This window comes from Geotrypetes seraphini, chromosome 3 (assembly GCF_902459505.1).
Source record: "Geotrypetes seraphini chromosome 3, aGeoSer1.1, whole genome shotgun sequence".
NCBI classification, from domain to species: Eukaryota; Metazoa; Chordata; class Amphibia; order Gymnophiona; family Dermophiidae; genus Geotrypetes; species Geotrypetes seraphini.
This window is the reverse complement of record NC_047086.1, coordinates 4,210,291-4,224,672: the sequence shown is the minus strand read 5'-3', so window position 1 is coordinate 4,224,672 and position 14,382 is coordinate 4,210,291. Positions and strand designations below refer to the sequence as shown.

At 45.0% G+C, this 14,382-nt stretch overlaps 1 protein-coding gene across 4 annotated transcripts in view; it reads right to left on the bottom strand.

Annotated features, from left to right (window-relative positions):
- REV3L (REV3 like, DNA directed polymerase zeta catalytic subunit) overlaps nucleotides 1-14,382 on the bottom strand; it is a 696,072-nt gene that overhangs the window by 395,497 nt on the left and 286,193 nt on the right. For all 4 annotated transcript variants that reach the window (XM_033939819.1, XM_033939820.1, XM_033939822.1 and 1 more), the window contains one exon: nucleotides 6,818-7,055. In XM_033939819.1, coding sequence (XP_033795710.1) covers nucleotides 6,818-7,055 — 238 coding nt within the window. The remainder of the gene's footprint in view (nucleotides 1-6,817; nucleotides 7,056-14,382) is intronic.

Genomic DNA, 14,382 nt, shown 5'->3' with positions numbered 1-14,382 from the left:
CCTCCCTCAGTTATACCTGCTCTTTGTCATATTCCTCTTTACTACGAAACATCAATTGAAAACTTAGATATACTGCAGATCTCTTTTCTGCAACAGGTCTCCTCTGTAGTATACTCTTGTTTTTATTCAATAGTACAATATGAACACTCCGTCCAAACTGCTTCATGCTTTGATGATTTCTAAACTCGGTTACTGTAACATTTCTTATTCTGGGCTCCCTAATGAAATATAGAAACATGATGGCAGATAAAAGGCCAAATGGCCCATCTGCAGTAACCATTATCTCTTCCTCTCTCTAAGATATCCCATGTGCCTATCCTAGGCTTTCTTGAATTCAGACACAGTCTCTGTCTCCACCACCTCTTCTGGGAGATTGTTCCATGCATCTACCACTCTTTCTGTAAAAAAGTATTTCCTTAGATTACTCCTGCAGTGAAGTTATGGCGGTTATGGTGTTCCATTGGACCGAAATGAAGTTTGGACTGGAACTTATTTTATGTTATCTTATATTACCGTATTGTTTGCTCCATAAGACGCACTTTTTCCACCCCCAAAAAGGGGGTGGAAATAAGGGTGCGTCTTAAGGAGAGAAAAATAGGGTAATATAAAATAACATAAAATAACCCCAAGCAAAAAACCAAATCCAAGGAGGAAAACAAGGTTCAACTGTCTGCAGTGAAAAACAATCCAGAACAAACAAAGCAAAAAACTGCAGACCTTGTACACGATGCAGGCAGGCTTTATTATGACAAGTAAATTTAGGTTAAAAACCTTTTACCAGGTGAGGGATCCAACACGGTCCGTGTTTCGGACTAACCTTCGTCAGGGGTCCAATTTTGGTAAAGCAGAAAATTATCAAAAGAAAAAAGCCTTGGGTGATTAGCCGATAGGTGACATGCTGAAAAAAACCCCCGGTACCTTTTTCTCCCATCCTGGCTCCCAGCGTGCTTTCCGTGCTCCTGTCTTGGTTCCCCTGCTCTCTTCCGGCAGCAGCAGAGGCACAGCGGTGCACAAGGCAGGCATGCACTTTGGGCATGCCTGCCCGGTCTTGCACTGCACTCCGAATGGCTGCCATCAGTCCAGAGAAGAGCAACTAAACTAATAAAGGGCATGGAGGACCTCTCATATACTGACAGACTGAAAAAGTTGGGGCTTTTCTCCCTGGAAAAGCGGAGACTTAGAGGAGACATGATAGAAACCTTCAAGATCATGAAGGGTATAGAAAAAATAGACAGGGATAGACTTTTCAAATTAAGGGGAACCACAAGTACAAGGGGGCACTCAGAGAAATTGAAAGGGGAGAGGTTTAGATCAAACGCCAGGAAGTTCTTCTTCACACAGAGGGTGGTGGATACATGGAATGCGCTGCCGGAGGATGTAGTAAGCAGGAGCACGCTACAGGGCTTCAAAGAAGCTTTGGATAGGTACTTGGAGGACAAAGGGATAGAAGGGTACAGATAAGAATAGAGGTAGAGGTAAGTTATAAAATTAGTCAGGGACCACTGTTTCAGGCAATAGGCCTGATGGGCCGCCGCGGGTGCGGACCGCTGAGCAAGATGGACCTATGGTCTGCCTCAGCGGAGGCAACTCTTATGTTCTTATGTTATGTTCTTATCATCCAGTCCAGCTATGCAGCAAGAGCGTCCCTCCAACGTTCTCCTGGAGGCAAGTACAGAGGAACAATTAGAAACAGGTAACAGTTCTCAGACAGAAATTCTCCCAAAGAAACTTCTGTTTCTCCAGCACTGGCTTGGCTTTTTCACCTCCTTCCCTTCACCTTCACCTCCCTCCCTCCCTCGAGTAACATCACTCAGGGGGCATGGTTAAGATCGTCTGGGCAAGAGCGTCCCTCCAAAGTTCTCCCGGGGGCAAGTACAGAGGAACAATTAGAAGCAGGTAAAGTAATGCATCTTGGAAGCGGAAATCCATGCAGAACATACACCTTGAACGGTGAAAACTTAACAAGAACTACTGCAGAAAGGGACTTGGGAGTACTCATCCGGGAAGATATGAAAGCTGCCAATCAGGTGGAGAAAGCTTCAGCAAAGGCTAGAGAAATGCTGGGTTGCATCAGAAGGAGCTTTATCAACCGAAAGCCTGAAGTCATACTGCCGTTGTACAGATCCATGGTGAGACCTCATCTGGAGTACTGTGTCCAGTTTTGGAGGCTGCATTATCAGAGAGATGTGAAGAGAATGGAGTCGATCCAGAGAACGGCCACTAGGATGGTATCAGGACTTAAAGATATCCCATATAAAGAACGGCTGGCCAGACTGCGCTTATATTCTCTCAAGGAGCGCAGAGAAAGGGAAGACATGATAGAATCATTCGAATACATCTCGGGCCGCATTGAAGTGGAGAAAGAAATCTTTTCTCTTAAGGGTCCCACGGCGACAAGAGGACATCCGTTAAAACTTAAGGGGGAAAGATTTCATGGTGACACCAGGAAACACTTCTTCACCGAAAGGGTGATTGATCGATGGAATGGTCTTCCACGCAAGGTGGTCAAGGCCAGTAGCGTGCTCGACTTCAAGAGTCGTTAGGACAAACAGGTGGGGTTGCTACAGAGTCATGCTTAAAGGATGGATTCTCAGGGGAGGGAGGGTTCTTGAGTGGGCAGACTTGTTGGGCCGCCGGACCTTTTCTGCCGTCATATTCTATGTTTCTAAAGGTTCTCTGGCAGCAGTTCTCCCAAAGAAACCTCTATTATGACAATTATGGTTTATTTTATCTATTCATAATATATTGTTGTTTTTATTCAGTTTCATCATGTATTAATGGCTCTCTCGAATTGAATAATGGAACGGGAACCACAATCTGCATTAATTTGTATAAATTTGTACTGATTCGTGTTGGATTTATTCATTTCATATAACAGTTTTAGTGGATATGTTTTAGAAATGTTAATTTCTTTCCTTTCCTATTTTCTAATGAGTTCCTTTCTTAAATATGATTAAGTTGTGATGTAAAACGCTTTGATTCTTTTTGGTTTTATAGGCGGTACAGAAAGATGTTAATAAACAAACATATTAGTTTTTTATATTTATATTCATTTACATTTTTTACATTGTTTTATGTTATATTTATGAAATTACATATTTATGATCTGTAAACCCATGATTTATTATTATGTTTTATCTTTATATACTTTTTATCACTAGTATGGCTAACTGTTCTATTTCTTACAAGATTTGTTTATTATGAATATTGCTTATGTTGTTCATTTGCCTATTTTATATTTATGATCCAATATGCCTTTGTTGTACATCTGTATTGAGTTACTCTATTTGTGTATGGCTGTACCTGAGGCAGGCTTCTCTTTTGAAATCAAAACGCGGGCCGTGTTGGGTCTTGAAGGAACCGCAAGATAGATTGGCTTTTATTATGGTTTTATACGTTCTATATTAGTTGATTGTATTTCATAAACTCTGCTTTATCTCAGGTTAATATGTATAGTTCCTTCCCCACTTTTTTTGTCTGTGGTCTACCACACTGGCCTTAAGATCACCTAGTCCTTTTCCAAAAACATTTGACCTTTAAAAGGGAGTTTATTGAGAGTCGCTTTGGAGGCCAAATCTCCAGCCCAGTGGTGAATTCAGAGCATTCTGCGAGTTGATATAGCATAAGCTGACACCTTGCCTAAAACCCTTATGAGGTCATATCAGGCATCTGCGACATAATTCACACCCTTGAGCACTAGCTGAGGGCAGGCATCTTCTTTGACTGAAGGATCCTGGTACAACCTTCACACTTCACAAAACAAGCAGCTGCTGATGCCTTAATACCCGAAGAAGCCAATTCAAAAATCTTCTTCAATACCATAATCCACTCTGCAATCTTGGAAATCTTTCAGCATCACTCCTCCGTCACTAGGAAGTGCGTTTGGCACCACCATTGAATCTATCTTATGCTGCTCAAATAGCTGCTGAAATTCTGGAGCTATAAGATAAAGCTTAGCCATGGTCTTAGTCAATCTAAAGCAGCGGTCTCAAACACGCGACCCGTGGGCCACATGCGGCTCTCCAGGTCCTATTTTGCGGCCCGCGGTCTGGACGCGATCAAAACAGCATTTCTCTTCCCCCTTCCCTTCCTTTTGGAGCAGCAGCGTTTCTGGCCGGCTCAGTCGATTGTTCCGTTCAAAGCCGCGGGTTGGCGGCTCCTCGCGCTATTCACTCCTGCATCGGAAGCCTCTCTGATGTCACAACATCAGAGAGGATTCAGACGCAGGCGCGGATCTCGCGAGGAGTCGCCACCCGCGGCTTTGAACGTTCGGAACAATCGACTGAGCCGGCCAGACACGCTGCTGCTCTACAAGGAAGAGATTGGAAGGGGAGGGGAAAGAGAAATGCTTCTGCTGCATAGGAAAGGGGGACCCTAGGGAAATGCTGCTGCTGGTGCTGCTGCTGTACAGGGAAAGGGAAAGGGGAAGAGAAATACTTCTGCTGCACAGGAAAGGGGGAAGGGAAATGCTGCTTCTGTTGCTACTGCACCCAACTGGGGAAAGAGAGGGAAGGAAGGAGAAGGAAGACAAGGGAGGGAAGGAAAGGAGATATCAGACCATGGAGGGGAGGGAGAGATGGCAGGGCATGGGGGAAGGGAAGGAGACAGATGCCAGACCAGGGGAAAGGAAGGAAGGAAGGAGGGAGAGAAAGGAAGGAAAGAGATGCCAGACCATGGAAATAGGATGGAAGAAGAGAGAGATAGGAAGGGAAGGTAAGACATGGAAACGTAGATTTTGAAACGAAAGCAGAAAAATTGAACATTAAGTTAATGCCAAAGATGGATGCAAGGCAGAAAGTGAAGACGGAGAGAAAAACAGTCAAAGGACAAGAAGGCCCTAGAAACCTAGTTGAAAGCACAGAAAAATAAAGTCACCAGACAACAAAGGTAGGGAAAATGATTTTATTTTCAATATAGTGATTGAAATGTGTCAGTTTTGAGAAAGAAAAGATATTAAACTTTAAATGTGAGGGCTGCAGAATAAAATAGAGTACTTGGAGGGCCGCAGAAAAAATAGTTAATGTCTTATTAAAGAAATGATAATTTTGCATAAGGTAAAACTCTTTATAGTTTATATATCTTTCCTTTTAACTGTTAAAGGAAAGTTTTATAAACTATAAAGAGTTTTACCTCATGCAAAATTGTCATTTCTTTAATAAGACATTAACTATTTTTTCTGCGGCCCTCCAAGTACCTACAAATCCAAAATGTGGCCCCACAAATGGTTTGAGTTTGAGACCACTGATCTAAAGGAACTTTCTGGAGTCTTCCATTGTTGAGTTACCAGAGCTGCGAGATCTGGATGTGCCAGAAAAAAGGATATCAGAGCAATATAATGACTCATGACAGTACAGTGAGACATGGAGGACTGAACCTCCAACTTCAGTTCCTTTATGGCATCCACTATAAAATGGTGAACAATGGCTGATTTGAACAGCCGCAGACAGAAGGGTCATCACCCACATTAGGGTTCTCCAAGACATCGTGGCTAATAATACCACAAAGGGTATCAGCGTCATCCAGGGTGGACACAGTATCCATGTTATCAGTGTGCCAGGTAAGGCAGTTTGGGTCCACAATGACAGGGGAGCTGGGGACTTGAGCACTGAACTCCGGAAAAGGAAGGACCTAGCAGAGAAATCAGCAGTGCACCCAGCAGCTGCGCCACATGAGCCAGATCCGTAAAGTACACTATCCACATGAGCAAATTCCAGAGAAAAACCTCACACTGGATCTGAAATCAGCTTCCTACGAGCCCAAGATGAGGTCTGTAAGATGTCCCCAAACTCTGTACATTTGTGCTTGGTGGCACCGCCAAAAACTGGCACCATGCAGTATTTCCTACCCATTTCTCAGACTCAAGCAGGCTCCCCAGCTCTAGAGGACCTGGAGAAAGCAAGGTCCGAAGCTCAGATGCTCCTCCATCGGTAATCCAGCACAATCCACACAAGAATTCAACTCCATAGATATGTCTTCTTAGCCCTCAGCAAAAAAGAGGGACCTGAACATTTTACCAGACTACAAAATTACAACTGTATCTGTTCATCTAAAGACAGAAGTGAGAACTTAGGAACTGGGAAATAATGAACCCCACTCTTTATCTATCTGCTTTACCAATAGTAAGTAGTACTATGAGAATGAGGTAAAAACACCGAAAGACACAGTAACCATGACTCCATGTAGTAGCCTTTGATGAAGCTGTAAAATAATCTCCAGGAAGAAAAACATTGCTTCTTGGCTTATTGATCAATTTTGAGAATGTAAATTATATGAGGGGATAATACTCTGCCATTTGACTCTAATGGGGGCCACTTACATTCTGATCATTACCAAAGCTGAAGGCTAAATCACTTTCTCCCAAAAATCCTCTTGATTCACAGATTCTTATAATAATAATAACTTTATTTTTCTATATCGCCATAGTCAGACGACTTCTAGGCAGTTCACATCAAAAGAAGGCTGGACATTCAGCGAATTACAAATGCATGAGGGGAAATGTTACAGACGAAAAGGGGAGGAAGGGGAGGAAAAGTAAGAGCGGTTGTAAGGGGAGGGAAGTGAGGGGGGTTGCCTGAGAGATTGCTTCGGGTTTGTAGGGGGAAAAGCGTGGTGAGCGAAGGTCGGTCTGTTTAGGTGATGAATTTGTCCAACAGAGTGGTTTTGATTTTATAGCACTCTGGCTATGGCCTAGTACTCAATGAAGAAGAAAGAATACTGCCATCAACTGAGACAAATCTGATCATCTACAATTGGAACTCTGAACAGAAAATATATCATTATGAGTACGAAAATAAATCTGAGAAAACTTGACACATACCCTCCTCTGGCCTCTTGCTTCTCAAGACTGGCATCCCATCTCTGGGACATGAGCAAGCTGAGCTCCATTTCTTCCTTCTCAATTTGTGGCTCATTCTCCTCATCATCGCTGTTTTGTAGATTTCTGCATTTCACAGAGAAGCCTTGATGTGACAATCGCCTGGATCCTTCCAGCTGATATCCTTCCTCTTCCAGACCAGCCAGCAGATTTATCATGGCCTGATCCTGACTGTTTACCACTGAATAAAGGCAGATAGAAACATAGCCTATCTTAAATAACTTAGTATTGACAGAATCTAAAGGCTAGTACGGTACTTTACTTTTAAACTTAACTTACCCAGCCCAAATAGTATATTGCAGTGATTCTTAAACCTGTCCTGGAGACCCCCAGCTAGTCGGGTTTTCAAGATATCCCTAATTAATATGCATGAGGCAAATTTGTGCACCTGTCATCTCTATTAGATGCAAATCTGCTTCTGGAATATCTTAAAAACTGGAGGTCCCGTAAGACAGGTTTAAGAAAGATAATTTTCTAATAGGCCACCTAACTTTTGCAGGAGTTAGGCACATAATTTTCTTTAAAAGAAAAAACTATTGCCTCACCAATCTTGTATTAGGATTTTCAAAGTACCCCATGAAATATTTCTGAGGAAATGAGAAACTCATAGGATAGGAGATAATGTTCTTTTTATGGTTAAATGGTCAATATTCTCAATGGAGAAGGCTAACTTTGTAACCCTTCTTCCATAACTCTTTTTGTAATCCGCTTTGAACTGAAAGGTAATGGCGGAATAGAAATCTGTAATGTAAATAGTGAGGTTCATAAACAAATACTGTATAACCATAAATAATACTAATTTCATAAAGAACCTTTAAGGGCTCCTTTTACTAAGGTGCGCTAGCATTTTTAGCGACCTGCGCTACGTGGCTAAAACGCCAGCTCAATGCGGCAATTCAGTGCGCGCTAAAACCGCGATTGTAGCTTAATAAAAGGAGCCCTAAGTCAATAAAGTCCAAACCCTCATGGAACAATTGTTTCACAAGGAGGAAAAAGCCTCAGACTTGAAAGGGATGAAAGAATCTCCTTCCATCCAACAACTCATCAATGTCTGCAATCACACTTGTCATAAAACAATAAACTTGTAGATAGGACGTGTAAAGTCTAAGTTTGGGCATTTTGGGTAGGATGTCCACCAACCCAGGAGAAAAAATGTCCACGTGAAAAATGCACAAAAGCAAGTTTTGTAGATATACCCAACTACCTTGTCCCCATCAGCTAAGCCGGTTAGGGGATTCCTGCCAGCTCAACTGAAGGGGATTCCCCTGCCAGATTCAGCTGGACCCCTGTCAGTGTTCCCGCTAAGCTGTGCTGGCGTGCGCTGGCGCACAAAATATTACATCGCAGCGCACAAGTTTCACGTCACAGCGCACACTCGAGCGGAGGTGAGAGGAAGCGGCGGCGGTCTGCCCTGATCGCCTAAGATGCAGCAGCGGCGGCTCCTTTCATGATCCCCGTAAATTACGGGGATGCCGCCGCTGCTGCATCTTAGGCGATCAGGGCAGACCGCCGCCGCTTCCTCTCACCTCCGCTCGAGTGTGCGCTGTGACGTGAAACTTGTGCGCTGCGATGTAATATTTTGTGCGCCAGCGCACGCCAGCGCAGCTTAGCGGGAACACTGACCCCTGTATCCTTCCCCCTGATCCCACCCCAACATCCTCCCATACCCCCCAACATTCCTGGACCCCCCATCACCTGACACCCCTAACATCAGGCAACACCAATCACCCGACACCACCCTACCTCAGGCAACACTGTCCCCATCACCCGATACCCCCGTAACTTCCAATGCAAAATCGTCAGGAGAAGCCCACTCCCTCTTGCCTACAGGGCCGCATGCTGAGAATGATGGGCCTTCCCCCTCCCAATGCATCTTGGCATGCAGTGGGAGGGGCCTAAGGCCCTGATTCTCAGCATGCAGCCCTCAAGGTGAGGTCACACCATTGAGCAATACAGAGGCATTATAACATTCTTAACCTTGTTTATCAACCCTTTTAAAAATAATTCCTAGCATCTTGTTTGCTTTTTTGGCCGCCACACATTGGGCAGAAGGTTTCATCATATTGTCTACGATGACACCCAGATCTTTTTCTTGGGCGCTAACCCCCAAGGTGGACCCTTGCATTCAGTAACTGTGATTTGGGTTATTCGTCCCAATGTGCATCACTTTACATTTATCCACATTAAATTTCATCAGCCACTTGGAGCCCAGTCTTCCAATTTCCTAAGGTCCACCTGCAATTTTTCACAATCCGCATGAGTTTTAACAACTTTGAACAGTTTAGTGTCATCTGCAAATTTAATCACCTCACTCATCATTCCAATTTCCAGATCATTTATAAATAAGTTAAATAGCACTGATCCCAGTACAGACCCCTGCGGCACTCCACTGTTTACTCTCCTCCATTGAGAAAAATTACCATTTAACCCTACCCTGCTTTCTATTTGATAACCAATCCTAATCCACAACTGAACTTTGCCACCTATCCCATGATTTTTTAATTTTCTCAGGAGCTCTCGTGAGGAACTTTATCAAAAGCTTTCTGAAAATCTAGATACACTATATCAACCGGCTCACCTTTATCCACATGTTTATTCACACCTTCAAAGAAGTCAAGCAAATTGGTGGAGAAAAAAAAAAATTCAAGCTTTGGTTTTTGTTTTTAACTTTTATTTAACTAACAATAAGAGAAAACGAGAAAAAAAATGACTGAAAAGTCACAAACCGCTAGAGCGGGAAGGCAGAAAAAATTCAACGGCCATTGAAATGCGACTTCTTAGCTCTGCGGAAACTAAGAAACTGAGGGACCACGTGCCTACGTCAGGCGGGAAGGCACTCACTCATGTGCGGTGTAGGCTATCACAAACTTTCTAAGAATCTTAAAGTGGCGATGCACTTTTAAAGTGTCCGTTACTGGGGCTCCGTCAGTGATGTCACCCATGTGTGAGAATATGCTGCCTGCTTGTCCTGGGATAACAGATACTGCTCACTACAGAAACTGCTGTGAGAACGAGAGAAAAAGGGTGGACCCATCATACCAGAATCAACGGACCAGTCGAAGCTCCTACTTAGTGGCGTGTGCTGCAATCAGAGGATCCTCTACGTATAACACTGAAAAGACACAAGGGCTGACGGGAGTGTTTCAACATTTCTTTTGGATATCCTTTGATAACAAACTTTGGCATTTTAAGTACTGCTTTGGTTTTCTTGTTATCTGCCTTAATCCCTATTGGACATTGTTATTTATATACTTATTTTTCTTCATTTCCAGTACATACTTTGGGACTTGGAATTGTGGGAAGAAAAAGGAGAAATTAGGTTCTTACCTGATAATTTACTTTCTTTTAGCTTCTCCAGACCAGTAGAGGTTAATCTTACAAGTGGGTATATATCTCATCATGACCAGCAGGTGGAGACTGAAACAAAACTGTGGAATAATACATAAGAGATACCTTCCCCTATTCCTATCAGTCTGCCGAATAGCCAAGCAGAACTAAGAACTGGAAACAGAAATAAACAATAATCCGGACAGGAGTAATAACTAACATACCCAAATGCTGTTGGAAAATGCAGAGGAGAGATAACAGAAAGAAAATGTCCCCACAGCTCGCCGGCTAAGCCAGCCAAGCCACAGCCGCTGTTCTTCAATTCTCCCAGCCCTAGAAAAATACTAAAACCCGCAGCAAAAAACAAAAACTGCTCGCACAACAGCCACAACAATACAACAATAGACAGGGTGGGGAGGGACCTCTACCGGTCTGGAGAAGCTAAAAGAAACTAAATTAGCAGGTAAGAACCTAATTTCTCCTTCTTTAGCATTCTCCAGACCTGTAGAGGTTAATCATATAAGTGGGACATACCAAAGCAGTCCCCATCATGGGTGGGACCCCCGAAAGGCCGACATCAGAATACACTCACCGAACACCGCATCCCGACATGCCTGAGCATCTACCTGGTAGTGTCTGACAAATGAATGCAAGGAAGACCAAACCGCAGCCTTACAAATGTCCACTGGAGGTACAAGCGAAGACTCAGCCCAAGAAGCTGCCTAACCCTTAGTGGAATGAGCTTTGAGAAATTCTGGAACAGGCTTCTTCTTCAGAAGATAAGCGGAAACAATAGTCTCCTTGATCCAACGCGCAATAGTAGCTTTAGAAGCGCCATCCCCCTGACAAGGACCCACTAAAAGGACAAAGAGATCTGATTTCCAGATCTCCTGGGTCCTCTGCACAAAAGAGCGAAGAACCCAACCGAAAGCCAACTGACACAACTGCTTCTGCTCAGAAGATCCCTCCCAACTACCCAACACCAGGAGGATCACTGCCTGACTGACATGAAAAGGAGAAAGCACCTTTGGCAGAAAGGAAGGAACAGGCCTCAAGACAACCTGCTCCCTAGAAAACTCCAAGAAGGGAGCCTTACAAGAGAAAGCCTGCAGCTCAGAAACCCGTCTAACTGAAGTAAGGGCCATCAAGAAGACTGCTTTAAGAGTAAGGTCCTTCAAAGAGCAGTCCCACAGTTCCAAAGGAGGGCACAATAGCACTGACAGAATCAGATTCAGATCCCAAGATTAAACAGAGGGTCGTACGGGAGACTTGAGCAATTTGGCGGACCGCAAGAAGCGAATCACATCAGGAATGGCAGTCAAAAGCTGACCTTTCAACAACCCCCGAACGGCTGACAAGGCCGCAAGCTGAACATGGAGAGAAGACCAAGCCAGTCCCCTATCCAGGCCATCCTGCAAAAACTCTAAGATGTTAGGCATGGAAGCGCGAAAAGAGACACTCCACGCGCAACACACTACTCCTCAAATAGATGCCAAACCCTCGCATAAGCCCAAGAGGTGGGAAGCCTCCGGGACCCCAAGAGAGTCGATCACTGTATCTGAATACCCCTTCTTACCTAGGCGACCCGTCTCAAGAGCCAAGCCGTAACACAGAAGGGACCCGGACTGAACATTGGAATGGGACCCTGCGTCAGAAGGTCATCCAAGAAAGGCAGAGAAAGAGGATTCGCCACCAGATACCTCACTAGGTCTGTGAACCACGGATGTCGAGGCCAATCCGTAGCCACCAGAACCACGAGACCCGGATGGCGAATGATGCGGAGAACTCTGCCCACTAATGGCCACAGAGGAAACACGTACAACAGCCCCTCCGTTTGCCATGGTTAAAGCAGAGCATCCAGGCCCTCGGCCAGACAGTCTCTGCGATGACTGAAGAAGTGGGGCATTTTGGCATCGACACTCGTGGCCATAAGGTCGATCAGGGGCTGACCCCAAGACTTCACTATCAACTGAAAGGCCATAGGGCTTAGACACCATTCTCCGGGAACTAGCACATGACGACTGAGTAAGTCCGCCTGAACATTCTCCACTCCGGCTATGTGTGAGGCCGAGAAGTCCTGAAGGTGGGACTCTGCCCAGACCATGAGCAAAGCTGCCTCATGCGCTACCTGAGTGCTCTTGGTACCTCCCTGACGATTGACGTAAGCCACCGCGTGGCATTGTCCGACAAAACTCTGACTGACTTGCCTGACAAGACGGAGCAGAAGGCTAACAGCACCAGACAGATGGCTCTGGTCTCCAACACATTGATCGACCAGGACACCTCCTCTGTGGACCAGGTGCCCTGAGCTGAGTGACCTAGACACTGAGCTCCCCAACCGAGGAGACTGGCATCTGTGAGAAGATGAGAGATCTGGAGCCAATGAAGACTATAGCATGTCAAGCCTCGCAGTGGAACAGGGAGATCCGAACTGTGCCTATGGGGCGACCACCTCTGGAGCATAGCAAACTGAAGAGGATGCATATGGGTCCATGCCCACCTCACTACGTCTAGGGAAGCCGCCATCGACCCCAAGACTTGGAGGAAATCCTGCGCCCGAGGATACCGGGATGCCATAAGGCGAATCTGAGATTGCAATTTGCTTACCCGGGCCTCTGGAAGGAAGACCTTCCCCAAGGAGGTGTCGAACAGAACCCCAAGACGCTGAGATGGGACCAACTGACTCTTGAAAAGGTTAACCACCCAGTCCAGCGACTGGAGAAACTTCACCACCCAAGCCGTAACCCAAGTGCTCTCCTGCAATGACTTTGCCCGAAGCAACCAGTCAGCCAGGTAGGGATGCACCAGAATGCCCTCTGACCACAAGGCTGCCATTACAACCACCATAACCTTGGTGAACGTCCGGCAAGCCGTGGCCAGACCACAGGGAAGCGCACAGAACTGATAGTGCTGACCCAAGATCGCAAAGCGAAGGAAGCGCTGATGGGAGGCCCGAATGGGAACATGCAAGTAGGCCTCCGTCAGATCGAGAGAAGTCCCCCGGCTGAACCGCCAGAATGACAGACTACAGTGTTTCCATGCGAAAAGAGGGAATTCTGAGAGCCCTGTTGACCCCTTTTAAATCTAGGATGGGCCGAAAAGTCCCCTCCTCCTTGGACACTGAAACAACTGCTTTGAGATCTAGCAAGCGCTGAAGGGTCTGGCGATAGGCCTGCGTCTTCCATGCCGCCTGACATGGAGAGGCTAGAAAATGATCTGCAGAGAGCGAGCAAACTCCAGAGCATAACCGTTCCGCACCTCCTCCAGCACCCACTGATCGAACGTGATCTCGGCCCACTTGGAGAAAAAAAGTCACGCAGCCGGGCACCCACTGGACCCAAAGGGGGCACCGGCAATGAATCATTGTGCAGGACGGGCAGCGAGGGAACCGGCGGAGGGATTCCCAGCCCCCGACAGGCCCCCCGAAAGGACTGCATGCGCTGATAAAACCAACCCCGGGAAAGCCCCAAAGCCTGGAAAGTAGCAGCCCCACGCCCAGGGCAATACTTGATTCAGTTTCTGAATACCAAGTATCCAAATTGTGTGAAAAGTTGAGAAAGTGTAAATGTTCATTGGATCCTTTTCCATCATATCTTTTTCTTAATATTCCTTCTCAGGTCATAATGTGGTTGACCATTTTATTAAATTACTCACTGGAAAATGGATACTTTACACAATCTATGGGGCAAATAACACTCCTTCCTTCCCCTTCTGAAAAAAAACCATATCTAGATCCTATTATACCCTCTCATTATCGACCAATTGTTAATATACCATTGTTGACAAAGTAGTTAGAATCCATTGTAGCTGGTGAACTTACCAGTTATCTGGAGAAATTCTCACTACTTCAACCTTTTCGATATGGATTTTGTTCTAATTTTAGTACTGAAACCTTATTGATCTCTCTTCTTTCTAAAATCCAACAATTACGACTACAAAATAAATGTTCAATTTTGATTCAGTTTGATTTGTCCACGGTGTTTGACGTACTGCATCATGATATTCTGCTCTAATTACTTTCAGATATCGGACTTAAACAGGTTGTCTTTGTTTGGTTTTCTAAATTTTTACTGTCTCGATCTTACTCAGTTAATATTGATGGCAATATTTCTAATTCCTGACAACCTCCTTGTGGGATTCCCCAGGGCTCTCCACTTTCCCCAATCTTGTTCAATCTTTAT